General features: G+C 39.7%; 1 protein-coding gene across 1 annotated transcript in view; it reads right to left on the bottom strand.

Annotated features, from left to right (window-relative positions):
* Window positions 1-19,591, bottom strand: part of EFHC1 (EF-hand domain containing 1) — a 66,416-nt gene that overhangs the window by 16,337 nt on the left and 30,488 nt on the right. Inside the window, exons 6-7 of the mRNA XM_081094835.1 lie at window positions 17,665-17,885; window positions 8,486-8,626 (exon numbers count right to left, since the gene is read on the bottom strand). Coding sequence (XP_080950961.1) covers window positions 8,486-8,626; window positions 17,665-17,885 — 362 coding nt within the window. The remainder of the gene's footprint in view (window positions 1-8,485; window positions 8,627-17,664; window positions 17,886-19,591) is intronic.

The following is a 19,591-nucleotide window of genomic DNA, read 5'->3' as shown; positions in this document are numbered from 1 at the left end:
AGCCCCCAGGCAAGGAGCACAGCCACACCCAGATTCCACCCTGTACAAGATCAAGGATTAAAATAACCTGATCAGTCCCTGGGAGTTAACAGGGTCTGGCCTATAGAGGGATTTTCAATCCCAGCAACAACACAGCGCTGGTAACTAACTATTACGCAGCCAGCTCCGGGCAGTGAACTTCCACTGGACAGAAAGGCCCTATAGCCTCAGAGGCCAACCCCAAAACACTGCCACCCAGAGGCTGACCCACAAACTGACTCTTTGCTAAACACAAAATAAGGCAGTCTGGGAAACAAAAGCGGTCTGCTTTAAAATAAGGACTGTGGTTTACAACACAGAGGAACAGTGTATTGCAGGGAAACTCAACACTCTCCTGAATACCTGGCAGGTCTAAGGCGAGCCACACTGAAGAATAGAAGAACCAAGGGACCTTCACTACTGCAATTTTTTTTTTTTTCTTCCACCTTTTAACTAAGAAACCAATTTTTTTTCTTTTTTTTTTTTCTTCTTTTTTTTTTCTTTTTTTTTTTTTTCTTTTCTTCTTTTTCCATCACCTGATTTTACCCTTTTAATTACTACCTTCTTATTTTTAACCAGTATTACTACTGCTACCATTTTACCATTTTTTAAAGTGCCATTTTATTTTCTCTTTATTTTATTTTGGGATTAGTGTTCTCCATTCTATTTTCATCGTTATATTATTGGTTGTTTCTAGTTTGCATTCATCTCCAGGGAGCTGTTGCTGGAATTTGTTGGGATTAATGGCTGTTCTATAGGAGTATTCTCCTCATATAAAAAGTCTCTCCCCCTCTTCCACTTCATTCTCTCTTTTCGCTCTTTTTTTTTTTTTCTTTTCTTTTCTCGCTTTTATTTTCCCCCCTTCTTTTTCCAGATTTCATTTTTGCACTCCTTTTTTTTTGGTCCCTACTTTTCTTTTCTTTTTCTCTTTTATCTTTTTCTCTTTCTTCTTCCTTGTTCCCTAATTCTCTTAATTCGGTTGATCACCTTTATTTGGGGTTATTAATATCGTGAATATATTTGTGTATAGTGCCTGGTACGTGGTGCCTTGTTGTGTTGTATTTTGTGCCTTTAAATCAACGCAGCAGGTCCAAGCAACAGCAACCTCCTGAGCAACACACCCTCTGCCGAGGAACAGCAGCTGTACGTGAAACCTCGCCCCACCAGCCAGAAGAGCCACCACAGCTGTGAACAGAACCCACCAGAGGAGCTGCTGCCAACTGAAGAGCAGCTGCTACCGCAACCGCCCGAAGAGCAACCACAGATCAAGGAGTCACTGCCACCAAGGGAGCAACCACTGAACGACTCAACGTCTAGATATGTCAGTGAGATCAAACATGGGTAGACAAAGAAACCCCCAAAGGAAAGAGAAGGAGGACTCTCCAGAAAAGCAGCTAAGCAATACAGAGGCATGCAACATGACAGAAAAAGAATTCAGAATAAGGGTCCTAGAGTGCATAAACCGGATGGAGGAAAAAATCGACAACCTCTGCAAGAAGCAAGACGAAACAGATGAAAAAATCGATAACATATGGAAGAAGCTAGAAGAAACAGATGAAAAAATCAACAACTTAAGTAAGACCCAAGAAGAAATGAAGAGTGATATAGCTGCAATGAAAAACTCCATTGAAAGTATCAACAGTAGACTAGGAGAAGCGGAGGACCGAATTAGTGAATTAGAAGACAAGGAAGCAAAACACACCCAAAATGTACTGCAATTGGAGAAAAAAATTAAAAGACAGGAGGACAGCCTAAGGGAGCTTTGGGACAACATGAAACGAAACAACATACGAATAATAGGAGTACCAGAACAACAAAAGGATGAACAAGGATTAGAAAACCTATTAGAAGAAATAATATCAGAAAACTTCCCTGAGGTGGGGAAGAAAAAAGTCACACAAGCCCAGAGAGTCCCAAACAAGGTGAACCCGAAAAGACCCACACCAAGACACATCATAATTACCATGGCAAATGTTCAGGACAAAGAGAAAATCTTACAGGCTGCAAGAGAGAGACGGAAAGTTACATACAAGGGCTCTCCCATTAGATTGTCAAATGATTTCTCAACAGAAACACATCAGGCCAGAAAAGAATGGACTGAAATTTACAAAGTGATGCAAAGCAAAGGACTGAATCCAAGAATACTCTATCCAGCAAGGCTATCATTCAAACTTGAAGGGGAAATAAGAAGCTTCACAGACAAAAAAAGGCTAAGGGAGTTTATCACCACCAAGCCAGCAATGCAAGGAATGCTAAAGGGACTGGTATAAAAATAAGAAATAAAAAGCTCAGAAAGAAAACAGCCACACAAAAACAGAAATGGCTACAAACAAGTACCTTTCAATAATAACTTTAAACGTAAACGGACTAAATGCTCCAAACAAAAGACATCGAGTGGCTGAATGGATAAAAAAACATGACCCATACATCTGCTGTCTACAAGAAACCCACCTCATTAGAAGGGACTCACACAGACTGAAAGTGAAAGGATGGAAAAATATCTTTCAGGCAAATGGAAAGGAAAAGAAAGCTGGGGTAGCAATACTTATATCGGACAAAATAGACCTCAAAGTGAAGGCCATAACAAGAGATAAGGAAGGCCACTTCATAATACTAAAGGGATCAATACAACAAGAAGATATAACTCTGGTAAACATATATGCACCCAATGCAGGAGCACCCAAATTCATAAAAAAACTCCTGGAAGATATCAAAGGAGAGATCGACAACAATACAATCATAGTAGGGGACTTTAATACACCACTGACAGCACTGGATAAGCCCTCTAGACAAACAATCAGCAAAGATACAGCAATCCTAAATGACTCACTAGATCAGATGGACTTAATAGACATTTTCAGAACACTCCACCCCAAAGCCAGGGAATATACATTCTACTCAAATGCTCATAAGACATATTCAAAAATAGACCATATATTGGGTCACAAGCAAAGTATCCCCAAATTCAAGAAGATTGAAATCATAAAAAGCATCTTCACAGACCACGATGGCATAATATTAGAAATAAACTACAATAAAAACAACCAAAAATACTCAAACACCTGGAAGCTGAATAGCATGCTATTAAATATTGATTGGGTTACCAATGAGATCAAAGAAGAAATTAAAAACATCCTGGAAACTAATGACAATGAAAACACAACAATCCAAAACCTATGGGACACAATGAAAGCAGTCTTGAGAGGGAAGTTTATAGCTCTACAGGCCTATCTCAAAAAACAAGAAAACATGGTAGTAAATCATCTAACTCTACAACTCAAAGAATTAGAAAGAGAGCAACAAGAAAACCCCAGAGTGAACAGAAGGAAGGAAATAATAAAGATTAGAGCAGAAATAAATGACATAGAGACCAAAAAAACAATACAGAAAATCAATGAAACCAAGAGCTGGTTCTTTGAAAGGATAAACAAGATTGACAAACCTCTAGCCAGACTCACCAAGAAGCAAAGAGAGAGGACCCAAATAAACAAAATCAGAAACGATAGAGGCGAAATAACAACAGACCCCACAGAAATACAAATGATCATTAAAAAATACTATGGACAGCTCTACTCCAACAAACTAGACAACCTGGAGGAAATGGACAAATTCCTAGAAAAATACAACATTCCAAAACTCAATCAGGAAGAATCTAAAAATCTCAACAGGCCAATAACTATGGAAGAAATTGAAGCAGTCATCAAAAAGCTTCCATCAAACAAAAGCCCAGGACCAGACGGCTTCACAGGGGAGTTTTACCAAACATTCAAGGAAGAACTAAAACCTATCCTCCTCAGACTACTACAAAAAATTCAAGAGGAAGGAACACTTCCAAGCTCATTCTATGAAGCCAGCATCACCCTAATACCAAAACCAGGTAAAGACAACACAATGAAAGAGAACTACAGGCCAATATCCCTCATGAACATAGATGCCAAAATCCTCAACAAAATCTTAGCAAATCGGATCCAGCAGTACATCAGAAAGATCATACACCATGACCAAGTAGGATTTATCCCAGGGATGCAAGGATGGTACAATATCCGCAAATCAATAAACGTGATACATCACATAAACAAACTGAAAGAAAAAAACCACATGGTCATATCAATTGATGCAGAAAAAGCATTTGACAAAATTCAACACCCATTTTTGATAAAAACTCTCAGCAAGGTGGGAGTAGAAGGATCATACCTCAACATAATAAAAGCCATATATGACAGGCCCACAGCCAACATCATACTCAATGGGCAAAAACTAACACCATTTCCCCTAAGAACAGGAACAAGACAGGGATGCCCCCTCTCACCACTCCTGTTCAACATAGTACTGGAAGTGTTAGCCATTGCAATTCGGCAAGAAGAAGAAATAAAAGGCATCCAAATTGGAAAAGAGGAAGTAAAACTGTCCTTATTTGCAGACGACATGATATTATACATACAAAACCCCAGAGACTCCATCCAAAAGCTACTAGACTTAATACATGAATTTGGCAATGTAGCAGGATACAAAATTAACCCCAAGAAATCGGAGGCATTTCTATACACCAGTAGTGAACTTTCAGAAAGCGAGATTATAAAAGCAATCCCGTTTACCATTGCACCAAAAAAATTAAGCTACCTAGGAATCAACTTAACTAAAGAGGTAAAAGACCTCTACTCAGAAAACTACAGGACGTTGAAAAAAGATATAGAGGAAGACATAAACAGATGGAAGAACATACCGTGTTCCTGGATTGGTAGAATCAACATCATTAAAATGTCCATACTACCCAAAGCAATCTATAAATTCAACGCACTTCCCATTAAAATACCAACGGCATACTTCAGAGATCTAGAACGAACTCTCCAAAAATTCATCTGGAATAAAAAAAGACCCCGAATAGCTGCAGCAATCCTGAAAAAGACCAAAGTAGGTGGGATCTCAATACCAGATATCAAGTTGTATTACAAAGCCACTGTTCTCAAAACTGCCTGGTACTGGCACAAGAATAGGCATATAGATCAATGGAATAGAATAGAGAGCCCAGAAATCGGCCCGAACCAATATGCTCAATTAATATTTGACAAAGGAGGCAAGAACATACAATGGAGCCAAGATAGTCTCTTCAATAAATGGTGTTGGGAAAATTGGACAGATATATGCAAGAAAATGAAACTAGACCACCAACTTACACCATACACAAAAATAAACTCAAAATGGATAAAGGACTTAAATGTACGACAGGAAACCATAAAAATTCTAGAAGAATCCAAAGGCTACAAAATCTCAGACATATGCCGAAGCAATTTCTTCACTGACACAGCTCCTAGGGCACTTGAAACTAAAGAGAAAATAAACAAATGGGACTTCATCAAAATAAAAAGCTTCTGCACAGCAAAAGAAACCATCAACAAAACAACAAGAAAACCCACTGTGTGGGAAAACATATTTGCCAATGTCATATCTGATAAGGGCCTAATCTCCAAAATTTATAGGGAACTCATACAACTCAACAAAAGGAAGATAAACAATCCAATCAAAAAGTGGGCAAAGGACCTAAATAGACACCTTTCAAAAGAGGACATTCAGAAAGCCAAGAGACATATGAAAACATGCTCAAAGTCACTAATCATCCGAGAGATGCAAATCAAAACAACAATGAGGTATCATCTCACACCTGTCAGACTGGCTATCATCAACAAATCAACAAACGACAAGTGCTGGAGAGGATGTGGAGAAAAAGGATCACTTGTGCACTGCTGGTGGGAATGCAGACTGGTGCAGCCACTATGGAAGACAGTATGGAGTTTCCTTAAAAAACTGAAAATGGAACTCCCATTTGACCCTGTGATCCCACTTCTAGGAATATATCCCAAGAAACCAGAAACACCAATCAGAAAGGATATATGCACCCCTATGTTCATAGCAGCACAATTCACCATAGCTAAGATCTGGAAACAGCCTAAGTGCCCATCAGTAGATGAATGGATTAGAAAACTGTGGTACATCTACACGATGGAATACTATGCTGCTGTAAAAAGGAAGGAACTCTTACCATTTGCAACGTCATGGATGGAACTGGAGAGCATTATGCTAAGTGAAATAAGCCAGTCAATGAAGGAAAAATACCACATGATCTCACTCATTCATGGATAATAGAGACCATTATAAACTTTTGAACAATAATAGATACAGAGGCAGAGCAGCCTCAAACAGATTGTCAAACTGCAGCAGGAAGGCCGGGGAGGGTTGGGGGGCAGGAGGTAGGGGGGTAAGAGATCAACTAAAGGACTTGTATGCATGCATATAAGCATAACCAATGGACATGAGACACTGGGGGATAGGGGAGGCTAGGGGACTGTCTAGGGCGGGGTGATAAAATGGACGCATATGTAATACCCGTTGTAATACTTTAAGCAATAAAAAAAAAAAAAAAAAAAAAAAAAAAAAAAAAAAAAATCTTAATATAAAGAAAATTATATAATATGTATTATTTTGTGACTGAGTTCTTACATTTAAAGTTATGGTTATGTGACTTATCCTTGTTATTTGTAAATGTAGCTCATTAATTTTCATTGCTGAACAGAATTCGAATCATTGTATAAACATGCCATTTTATTTATCCAGTCAATTTCCTATAAATGGACATCCAGGTTTATTTTTAGCAATCATGGATTATGCTATTAGGGACATTCTTATCTCTTAGTGCACATATATGTACTATTTTGGCACAACCTGGTATGTTTGATTAGGCCAAACTATTTTCCTAAGTGAGTGTGTCACTGATAGTATATTTCCTATTGTTCCATATTGTCACCAACATATTAACCATCCTGGTAGGTGAGAGCAATTCTTTGTGGTTATAATTTGTAGCTTCCTGATCACTAAAAAGGCTGAGCACCTTTTCATACATTTATTGGCCTTCTGGATATCCTCTACTGTAAAATGCCCGCTCAAGTTTCTTGCTTATTTTTAAAAATGACTTTAGATTGTTCTTTAGATATTCTGGATATGAGTTCTTAGTTGATTTCTGCAATGACATCTTCTCCCACTCTGTCTTTTTGTTTTTTTACTTTCTTATTGGTGTTTTTGAGGAACATTAATGTCCATTTTAATGTAGTCAAATTTATCAGTTTTTGAAACAATTTTGGCTTTTTGTGTACCACTACAGAAATCTTTCCCTACTACAAGGTTAAAATTTTATTATTATTAAGAAATTTTATTGCTTTGCCTTTCACATTTAAATCTTAAATTCACCCAGAATCAATTTCTATATTTGGTCTGAGGTGAGTCATATTTTCTTTTTTTCCAAATAGATATCTAATTGTTCTGATATAATTTATTGAAAAGGCCTTCCTTTCCTAATCCCTCAGCAGTGCCCTTAGTCATGTATCTAAATGTGTGTAAGTCAGTTTCTGAACTCTCTAATCCAGCGGTCACCAACCTTTCGGACCTCACAGACCACCAGTGGTCCGTGGACCACCGGTTGGTGACCGCCGCTAATCTATTCCATTGATTTAATTATCTATCTGCACAAATACTCTATTGTCTTAATTACTTTACATGACTTTTTAATATATGTTATATTTTGTTAAGCAAATCCACCAATCTTGTTCTCCAAGAATGTCTTGGCCATGCTTGGAAGTGCTTTACATCTCCACATAAATAGTAGAATCAGTTGGTCAATCTGCAAAAATTAAAAACCCTTTGGGATTTTGACTGTAATTGCTTTGAAACCATAAATCAATTTGGGGCAAATATCTTTATAGTACTAAATTGTCTCACTGGTTAACAGCATCTCCAAATCTGCCTGTAATTTGAAAAATCACCTGGCCTACCCCTTCCCACTGCCAATTCCTATTCCCAGAAGTAATTTACTTTAATTTCTAATATTTATGTGGATAGTTCTAAATAAAATGTTTATATTCTTTTTTCTACATTTTTTCCATTCTTAAAAGACATTATCCTTTGAATTCCTATCAGTAATTTGCCTCAGGGAATTCAGGGAATTGCCTGAGTGGAATATTCAGAATTTAAATTTATGTCTCTTTCCAGACCTATGTTCTCAACCACTAGCCATATGACCTCTCAAAGACAACATCTAGTTAACTGATATCAATAAATGAGTCCCTTTATTATATTTAGTGACTATAAAATATAACAAGCTAGATATGACAAGTAATGCTAAAAATTAGTAAGACATGGTCCCTACCCTCAAAGTCAGAGTACACTGCAAAGGCACACAGACACATAAATAAATTGAATATAAATCAGGCTTTCATAACTACTTAATTAAAAATGCAAAAAGGGCTGCCAAAATTTGAGGGGCAGAGGGGAAGATTAATGATCTAAGAAAAGATTTTTGTGGGAGATTGGCCTTGAGCTACATCTTGGTTCAGGGACACCATACTTAACAGCGTCCAACATATATCAAGGCACAATACTGAGACAGAACAGAATCTTAGTATATAAAAATTATCCTCACCAGTGAAGCCAAAAAACGAAGCACCTTGTTCTCATTCATCAGCATTTTAATAATATCTTTTTTCGGAGCTTTTGGAATAAGAACAAAACAATTCTGAGCAGAATCTTCGACTGGTCCAAAACCATTATAGGGAGGTAATTCCTGAAGAAATACAGGAAGCAAGAAGCAGATGCTATTTGTATTAAGAACTACAAAGTAACTAGGTTTCTTTGAAAAATCTAGAAAACATTTAAAAGATATTTCAATATTTAAAATGTAGTCAGAAAAAATAACACACTGCATATTCCATTCCTCTTATTATAGACTAGAGGCCCGATGCATGAAATCCGTGCAAGAATAGGCCTTCCTTCCCCCGGTTGCAGGCACCGGCTTCCCTCTGGCACCCGGGACCCGGGCTTCCCTCCAGCTGCTGGCAGGCGCAGGCTTCGCTCAGAGCCCTGGCTTTGGCCGGAAGGTTGTCTGGTCTAATTAGCATATTATGCTTTTATCATTACAGATTTTTTTTTTTTTTTTGTTAATCCTCACCTGAGGATATGTTTTCCATTGCTTCTCAGAGAGAGTGGAAGGGAGGGAGGAACTGAGGAAGGAGGCAAGAGGGGAAGAGAGAGAGAAACATTGATGAGAGAGAGACATATAACCAGTTGCTTCCTGCCCATGCCCTAACCCAGGGCAGGGAGCAAACCCACAAACCAGGTACATGCCCTTGACTGGGAATCGAACCCATGACCCTTTGATGTGCAGGCCAATACTCTAACCACTGAGCAACACCGACCAGGGCTATTTATAGATTTTGTACCTTGATCATTCCTTATAGAAGTGACTGCTGATGCTACAAAGTAACTCTCAGGGCTACAGTGAAACTACTACTGATGTTCACTGACCCCTTACCTGGCCCTACTCCCAGGCCCAATCCTGGCCCTTGTGACCATCCTAGCATGATTTTGTTAGTGGTGGAAGTGGGGGGGTGGGGGGTGGTCCTTGTCCCCACCTGTTGCTCATGGAAGTGGAATTCTTGAGATATCTCAAAAAAAAAAAAAAAAGAATTTTCTGAGATTCATATGGTAGAATGAGTGATTTTTATTTTTGTGGAATTACATCCCTGAGTTTCCAAGACCCCCTCTCCCTCAGTCCTGCCATAGAAGTGTAGCTTTGGCTTTAGCAGGGCTAAAATCAGAGTCAGTGTCCAGAGTGTCCATTCCATGTTGGCACAATCCAATACAGCATCAGGATAGCTTACTTTGTGTTTCCGGCCACAGTCCATCAGTCCACTGCATGCGGGGTTTCCCAGGCCACATGGCTATGGAGGAAACAAGGGCGAAAGCAAGGAAGCAGGAGCGACAGTGCCCCATGAGCCAAGAGTCACAAAAGCAACATGAGCGCAAACTCCTTTAAGGGATTATGCAGCCCCACATTTTCATGGGCTTGCATTAGCCACACCCATTCTGTTCCCAGGTGTGACTGACAGGAACCTTCCCTAGTCATCCCAACTTCTCTGGGCATGCATCCATCTCCCCTTTGTTGGACCCCTTCTCCTTTCTCCCAGTGTTCTGCAGGGAATGGACCAGTGTTTCTCGAGAGAGTGTGAAATGGCAGCTTCCTGGTTAAGCTTCCCAAATGGCCAAGCTTATCATCTCTGGCTTCCCCCTTTGCTCCTTTCTTACTATTAATAACCATTAATTATAACGGTATCAACTTGGTTCATTTTCCCTCTTCCATATTTCTAATATTTTCATTACTTGAGTTTTGCCTCACAGAAGAGGGATGACAGCCGTACTTACTGAGAACTCTCCTTTCCTAGTGAAGGAGCAAACTCAAAATAAATTTCATTGGTGAGTAGTGTAGAAGTATATAGGATGAGCTTATATTTCTCATTCAGGTTCCACAAAGAGCTGAAAGCATCACTCTAGGATAGTGATGGCGAACCTTTTGAGCTCGGCATGTGAGCATTTTGAAAAACCCTAACTTGCCGAGACCAGTTTGGCTCAGTGGATGGAGCGTCGGCCTGCAGACTGAGGGGTCCCGGGTTCGATTCCGGTCAAGGGCATGTGCCTGGGTTGCGGGCACATCCCCAGTGGGAGATGTGCAGGAGGCAGCTGATCGATGTTTCTCTCTCATCGATGTTTCTGACTCTCTATCTCTCTCCCTTCCTCTCTGTAAAAAATCAATAAAATATATATAAAAAAAAAAAAAAAAAAAAGAAAAACCCTAACTTAACTCTGGTGCCGTGTCACATATAGAAATTTTTTGATATTTGCAACCATAGTAAGACAAAGATTTATATTTCTGATATTTATTTTATATATTTAAATGCCATTTAACAAAGAAAAGTCAGCCAAAAAAATGAGTTTGCATGTCACCTTGGACACGCGTGTCATACGTTCGCCATCACTGCTCTAGGATGCTAGGATTTGCTTGTCTCAAAGCTTAAGTAGTTTTGAGGGTGTTATCCACTCTCTCATCAATACTAGCTAGAAAGCATTAGAGTTCTTTTTCTCTGATTCCTTGCTATGCTTTCTTAGCAAACTCAGCTTGTACCTTGCTTTTCACTTTTACTAGTAGATACCTTCCCCAAATCTTTTTATAAATTATGTCCAGGCACTTTAACAAATTAGTCTATAAGATCCCTGGTCCATCTGTAATAGGGTACTTACTCAAAACCCAGTAACTCTGCCATGCTCATTCAAGGTGCAGTGATCAGAACACTGACCCTGCACTCCACTTGCCAGGGCTGCAGTGATGTGATCATCATGGCTGGAACATGACAGAGGATCCAGTGGGTGGGCAATGACCTAATTTGCTCCAAGTGCAACACCACTGCTCAATGAATGTACAAGCTTTCATGGACAGAGGGACCTGTGTGAGATGCCAAATACTAGTAAGTTTTGCATTACTCTGGAGGCCAGGCAGAAATGCAGTGGTGGGATCTAAACTTGCTTCGCATCTGCAATAACACACAATGACAGCAGCCTGGTTGGGGGATGGGGGTGGAGGTTGAGAATTTTGAAATAGGGAGATACCTATAAGCCTCTGAGTGCCTTCCTCTCAAATTCCTTTTGTGTTCGACAAGATTCTACCTGCTTTTCCTGAATTGCACCTCATTTGCTCTGCTTGGAATGAAGACCTTCCCTAAATATCAGCCCATATACTTGGAGTCCTGGCACCGGGCTTCTCATACTCCAAGTTACTGCCTGGGTCCTGTTTAAATCTAGATGAGCCACTCCTCTGACTGTGGACATTCTCACTCCTAGTTAATCCTCCTCTTTTGACCCACCCACCAGAGTTTCTGCCCAGGCTTTCTAAACAAAGCAAGTATAACGATGAGCGTGAAAGTCCCATATCCCCTCACGTACTGCCTTTAGGGGACTTCTCCATACCAGATTAGCTCTCCTAGTCCTTGGTTTCCTCCTCTGCCTCACCAGCACATCTCCCTCCATTGAGAGGGAACACATCTGGCCATTGGACCCATGTTTACTTACTCCCAATCTAGCAGATCAACCTGGCCTATGAGTGTTGTGATTCTCAAACTGAATATATCCCTTTCATATCCACTTCTGCCCCTGACCATTAGCTTGGCTCCAGCTTTACCCCTCTAGACCCTGCTACTGTGTCCCATCCCTGCTTTACAACTATGTTGTTCAGGGTTTAAATGACTGAAGGGTCAAGACTAAGGAGAGCTAAATGTATTTGCAGTTTGGTAAGAGGAGCTCTCTTACTCATTTCCAACACAGACTTTTATTAATAGGCAGAGAATTTATTTGTAATATAGAGAATTTACTGAAAATAAACTGACCAAACACTATAATTAATGTGCCATATATATGGAGGTAGTTAGTTTTAGTATACAGAGTGACTGATAGGCAAAACAAACATCTACGTAGTTCTTCACTTCTCTCTGCTCTCTATCCAAGTCTCCCCATCCTTTACTTTCTTTGGAAGACAGGTTAAGAGAAAAAAAAGTATTATGGTAATGAGAGTGGAATGGAGAAGTATCCTAGGACTCAAAAGCTCTTATCAACTCAAAAGATGGATCAAAGGGCTCCTAAAGGTGCACCACTGTTACAATCCCTCCCATCCCACCCCCTGCTTAGGTAAAGCTCACCCTTGCACTTTGCAATATGACCTTGGGAAAGTCCCCTGGACCTCTATCTTACACTACACTTATCTGTAAACTAAAGTGGTGGAATAGTTGGCTTGATAAGAATCTAGATCTGTTCCCATGGTATTTTTTCAAATGCTGCCAAAAATTTTGAGGGTGAGGCACATTCAATGGTACAGAGTTCTATCAGAAAAAAAAAAAACACCAACTGATAGCAAGAGGTACAGTCATGTATCATAATGACAGAAGTATGTTCCGAGAAAGGCGTCGTCAGGTGATTTCAGCATCGTGTGAACATCATAGGGCACACTCACACAAATCTAGGTGGTATAGCCAACTACACACCTAAGCTATATGGCATAACCTAGTCCTCCTGGCTACAGACCTGCACAGCATGTGACTATACTGAATACTACAGGCAAGTGTAACAGTGGTATTTCTGTATTTAAACATAGATAAGGCCTAGTAAAAACATGCTATAAATATAAAAACTGGTTCACCTGTACGCAACACTTACCAAGAACGGAGCTTGCAGGACTGGAAGTTGCTCTGGCTGAGTCAGCGAGTGAGGAGTGAATGTGAAAGCCTGCACATGACTGTACACTTTCCAAACACTGTACCCTTAGGCGATACTAAATTTATAAGAAGATATTTTTCTTCAACAATAATTTAATCTTAACTCATGGTAATGTTTTTACTTTAAAAACTTTTGAATTTTTAAAAAAATTTCAACTCTTCTATGAAAAAACTTGGCTTAAAACACAAACTTTGTCCAGCTGTATAACAATATTTTTCTTTATATCTTTATTTTATAAGTTTTCTCTATTTTTAAATTTTTTCAGAACTTGTTTTGTTAAAAACTAAGACACAACTACACACATTAGCCGAGGCCTACACAGGGTCTGGACCTAAATATCACTGTCTTCCGCTCCACATCTTGTCCCCTGGAAGGTCTTGAGGGGCAGTAACACACATGGAGCTGTCCTCTCCTCTGAGAGCAAATGCCTTCTTCTGGAACACCTTCTGCAGGACCCGCCTGAGGCTCTTCTTGAGGAGGTGTCACTGTTTTCAGAAACATGCCCATGATGGTTAGCTTGGGTTGTTTGTTTTTTACATCATAAATCTGCTTATAGACCAATAATGCATCATGAACATTCCTCTCTAATAATACAAACCTTTTGGTGTTGGGGGTCCATTTTTCAAACTTTCTAAGGAGTGTGTTGAGGTCTGCAAAAGCTTCTGCTAAAACCTTCACTGTGAATTTTCTTGGGGGTTCGTCTTTTTCTTCTCCTGCAGTTTCCTTTTCTCTTGCCTCTTCACCTACGCATTCCAGTTCCAACAACTCATTAGTTAATTTCTCAGGATCCACCTCTAGGAGCTCCTCAATGTCATCTCATCCACACTCAGGCTAAAGTCATTTGCCATCTCAACCATAGTCTTCATTTTTGCAACATCCTCATCCTTGATAAAGCCTTTGAAGTCATGGGTGAATCTCCTGAGTGTCTTCTTCCAGATGCCATTCATATACTCCTTGGTGACATCACCCCAAGTTCAAGTAAGGTTCTTGGTGCAGTCAAAATGTTGTAATCCCTCCAGAATTACATCAGTGTCTTCCTCAGTTGCAGCAATATCCTGGTTCAAGACCCTCCTCAGGTACTAGGCCTTAAAACCTGCTATAACTCCTTGATCCATTGGTTGCATCAAAAAGGTGGTTTTAGAGGGAGACATAGCACTTGGATACTGGGATGACTGTTACCAATAAAAGAAGGATGTTCAGGAGCATTATCAATAAGCAAAATCTTGAAGGGTATGTTATTCTCTAAACAGTACTCCATTTCACTGGCAGAGCAATTCCGGAGGGCATCTTGGGAGAGGAGTTGAGTCACCCATGACTTCCATGTCCCTGTAGGAAACTGGCAATGTGTGCTTATCGATATGCTTGAACGCACAGGGGTTCTCACTGTGCCAGATCACAAGGGTTTCGATTTGTAGCCGGCAACACTGCCCCTAAGCAAGACTGTTATTTTGTATTTAAAAGCCTCGGAACCTGGCATTGACTTGGCCTCCTGTGGAAGGAAGTCCATTCATGCATCTGTTTCCAGAATATGGAGGTCTCATCCATATTGAATATTTGCTCTGGCAGATAATTTTGCTCCACAATCAGCTTATCTAGAGTTTCCAAAAATTCCTCAGCTGCCTTCACATCAACACTCACATTATGGAATGAATAACAATACTTGAATAATTTAAACCATCTAGAGCTAGTGATAAATTCACATCAAAGCTGGGACCAGCCTTTTCTTTCAACATCAAAACCAAATCTTTCTCTGTGGCTGTGATCCTTGTGGTGCCGAGAGGACATACTGCTATATCTACTCTTCCATCTGGGTCATTAGAAGTTTCTCCATATCTAACACAGGCCCTTCTCAAATTTTTTTTAGTCTCATTACCTTTGTTCTTGCTCTTCAAGATTGTAGCTATGGTGGAATGGGACATGCCTGACTGGAAATATGTAGCCATCACTAATTGTCTACCTTTGTAGTCTTTAATCATTTTCATTTTGCATCCAAATCAGTCACTGGCAACATTAGCAGTGGATTTGTATGCATAGGAACCACAATGAGCAAAACTACACAAGATTAATCACAAGAGAAAATGATGCAGTCAAGACGCGGTAAACACAAAATGTATCAGGCTGCTGCTGGCATAACACTGTTTTACAACAAACTTTATTTAAGTAGGTAGAACAAGTTCACTCTAAAATAATGAAAAGAAGTTTAGTACATTGAAATCATAAGCCAGTGACACAGTCATTTACTATCATTACCTAGCATCATGTACCGTACATAACTGTATGAGCTGTAATTTTAAATGACTAGCAGTGCACAATTACACCAGTGTCACCACAAACACGTAAGTGATGTGCTGTGCTGTGACATTATAACACCACTTGGTGATAGGAATTTGTCACCTCCATTATAATCTTATGGGACCACTGTTGTACATGTGGCCATTGTTGACCCAAATATGACGCATGACTGTATTATTACCACCTACACTTGCTTCCAGAAGTTTTATTGCCCCTGAGAACTCACAGCATACACCAAATTCCAAATTCTTCTTTGCATTGTTTTAATGAAATGTTGGTTCTAAGAGGCTTGTGTAAGAGATCTTTTGGGATAGCAAACACATACTAATCAGGCAGTCTTCTTCAGCCTACTTCAAGAGACATACAGTATACATACGTTTGACCTGCTGGGCACTGTTAGTTGCTAGGAGCACAAAGATGTACAGAATATAGTCCCTGCCCTCAAGGAATTTATAGCCTAGTTGAGAAAATGCATAAACAGGTATTTTAATGTAATAGATGAGTGCCTGTGGAGAGGCATAGAGCACCCCAGGAACACACAGGAAGTGGCCAGCCCCGCCTGGAGCTTCAGAGATACTCTCTTGGAAGAGAGAAAGCCTACACTGAGCTGTGAAGAATAAGAAAGAGTCGTGTGAAAAAAATGATGGAAAAGTGGTTTAAGCAGGTGAAGAGCATCGCAAAAGTCCAAGGGAGTAAATCAGAATGTAGCACCTGCAGAACCACACATTATTCAGTATAATGGAGGCTCAGGGCACACAGATAGGCAGCAGATGGGGAGAAGGTAAGGGCCTGGGCTGGAGCAACTCAATTCCATCCTGTTGTCTCTCTTTTGAAAAGAAACAGCCTGGCAACATTATTTTACACACACAGTGGCAACAGAAATGAGTCACAGGTCTGATCACCCTTCCTTATACATGAGCAACAAAGAGGTTGTATGACTTGCTCCTAATCCAAAGAGGTATAAAAACAATCACACTTTCAGTCCATGATACTGTTCTACCTTAATACTTCAGACACTTATTGAATGTTTTGTATAATGTGTAATTTTTAAAATGTGCAATTCTCACTTGAAACTCTAAAATATGTGGCTGAGCCACTCTGAAGACTGAAGTTTACCATTTTACTATTTCAGTGCATTAAAAGCACCATGAACTTACTCTCATGTCAGAGTGGACTTCTGTGGTGCTCAGAACTGAATTCTGTAGTTCAGTGTGATTCTAAGGAAAGCTATGTTGCAATGAAAGAAAGTCATCTTCCAACATCTTCAGTTAATCAGTTTTTGTTTTGCTGTCAACCAGTTTTTCAGTGAAAGGGTTTGATAAATAAGCAAGAAACAATGAAATGCCCTCAGGATCTGGAATGTGAAAAATGTCTTTTTAAAAAATCTAAACGAAAAAAATATTACAAAAGTAATGCAAGACTTGATATAAAAGGAGAAATTAAAACCACACACAGATTTTTCTGGGTCAAGAAATACATAACATTTTATTTTGAATAAATTAAAATGATGACAAACTGACTTCAGAAAGGTTTTTTTTTCTTATTTATCTATCATTTTTAAATATGTTATTATTGATTTTTACAGAGAAAGGAAGGGAGAGGGAGAGACAGAAACATCGATGAGAGAGAAACATGCGAGAGAAACATCGATGAGAGGGAAACATGTGAGAGAAACATCGATGGGCTGCCTCCTGCATGCCCCCTCCTGGGGATTGAGCCCCAAACCTGGGCATGTGTCCTGACTGGGAATCAAACCAGTGATTGATTTGATTCCCAGTCAGGACACATGCCCAGGTTTGGGGCTCAATCCTTTGGTGCATGGGACAGTGTTCAACCAGCTGAGCCACTCTGGCCAGGGCAGAAAGGTTTTTCTTATTGGTCCTCCTTTAACAGTACATGAAAATATTTCTTCACGCCAGAGCAAACATAGGTATCGCGAGTCTTTCAAAATCAAAGAGATCCAAAACCTCATTATTTACATTCTATTTCCTTATCAATTAAGTTGAGGCTCTTTTCATATGTACATTAGCCATTTCTATTTCTTCTTTTGTGAACTGCTCTATTTTATATGCTTTGTCCAGTTTCTTTTTTGTCTCTTTTTTGCTTTTTTCTTTTTTTTCCCTGGATATTCACCTGTCTTTTTTTTTCCTTTTTCTTAAACTTTACATCAAAATATTAATTATCTCACTACACTCAGAACTAGCGTTCCATTACCTGTTTTACAGGAGGTTGTTCCTTCTTGCTTACATCAATACATGGTAAATCAGAGATTCCAAACTTTTCTTTGTAATAGTGTCGAGTAAACGGATCACAATCGTAAATGAAGAAGGTTCTCCCGAGGATAGTGAGAGGCTTCCCAACGATGAAGTCTTTGGCAGTATACCATTCCAACACCTCCTGATCAGAGATTTCCAGCACACACTTAGGGAAGTTCTCTAATAAGAGAGCAGGGAGAGAGGAAAGAAGGAATGAGGATGGGACACACAGCAGCAGGGCATTCTGGAGAACCTGACAGAGTACAGTGGTTGGCTCTGGTCAAGGGTCAGGGCCTCCTCTACATTCCCAGGGGAACACAGGCTGTGTACTTCCATCTGTTGACAGGACACATAAATAATACCCCAGATGGCTTTTGTAAAGTCTCTCTCCCATGTTCAGTTCCAACTATCACTACAGGTCACTGATCTTAACAGAATTCATGCTCAGGAGACATCATCGCTGGAAAAAACAATAAAAGTCCTTGTGTAGAGTATTAGATCTAGAAGGAACCCAACAAATTATCAGTGATCACATATACCATGTACTAGGTACACTACTGAATACTGAGATTACAACAATTAACAATATAAACAACATTCCTGTCCTAATGAAGAAAGCATTCTGTTTGAAGTGACAGATATTAACAATTACACAAATAAATGGCTTCATTTCAATTGTGATCACTGCTATTGGGACAGTGTGACCTAGTCCTGTGACAGGAGGCAGGGACAGTGAGCAAGATGATTACAGTGATCCCTACATCTGGGGAATCAACACATTTTTAAAATGTAACATCAACCTTGCTTTTTTGGAATAAATCCAATTTTGTCACACAGTTTTATGAGAACGAAGTGTTGGAAACCATAAGGTAGTCAATCGGTTCTGGTAAAGTATCACACTGCATAGCTTTAACCACAAAGCTTGGCCTCAGAACTCTGATCTCAGGAGGCAGGAGAGGCAGACTGGTATTCTCTTGTTAATTGCTAAGATGGGAAATAGAAAAGGAGGCTAACATTCTGCTATATCACACAGAAAGGGATGAACTCTAGCCCTTGATCATGCTAAAAGAAGGGCTGGTATTTTCCCAACCAGGCATCTTAAAAGCCCCTCCTCCCCGTGTGCAGTGCCTAACCCTACTAGATCCCTTTGAGTTACCCCAGTAAGTGATGGGCAATGGGGACACAGCTCGTGACTCCGTGAGTTTTCCTCAGTAAACAAGGTTCTGAGAGATCTGGGTGCCTGTGTGTGTGTTCCAGCCATTTGTCCTTGTTTGCCCAACAATTACCTTTTTCCTGTAATGCTGGATTTATCTTACTGACATGATGTTTAGGATTTCCGCACGTACGTTCATGAGTGAGACTGTAGTTCTTTTTTCTCATGGTGCCTTTAGTTTTTTTTAACAATGAATGACTGAAGTTCTTTTTCTTTTCTATGAGTTTATATGAAGCTTGAAATTATATGTTCTTTAAGTATTTGGCACCCAGCTCTGCCACAGAGCCTTCTTTAGTCACTCCAGCTCCCATCTCTTCTTCTGAGCTCTGTCTACATGGCATAACTAGTTATATAATCAGATAGTCTTGGACACTTGTGTTATTGTTTAATGGCTTTGTGTACTAATGTGACCTGTTTCCCCAGTCACTAGAAGGGACTTAAGGACAAGGGTTCTAGGTCTGAAAGTTACATTTTCATTTCATCCTCCACAGCACTTAGCACATGAACTAGTTCCCATAGCAGACACGTAACTCTTGTTTAACTGAATTTAGTAAGAATCATCCATTGGATAAATGGCTTTGAGAGTCAATTAAACAACAACTCTACACTCCTTCTAGTTAAAGGAATTATTTACTTAGCTTTTTCTATCCTGCTGCATAACTAATAACTTTTA

The sequence above is a fragment of the Myotis nattereri genome (genome assembly GCF_964212035.1).
Source record: "Myotis nattereri genome assembly, chromosome: 6".
In the NCBI taxonomy this organism is placed as follows: Eukaryota; Metazoa; Chordata; class Mammalia; order Chiroptera; family Vespertilionidae; genus Myotis; species Myotis nattereri.
Note: the sequence above shows the minus strand (reverse complement) of the source record. Positions and strands in the feature narration are given on the sequence as shown.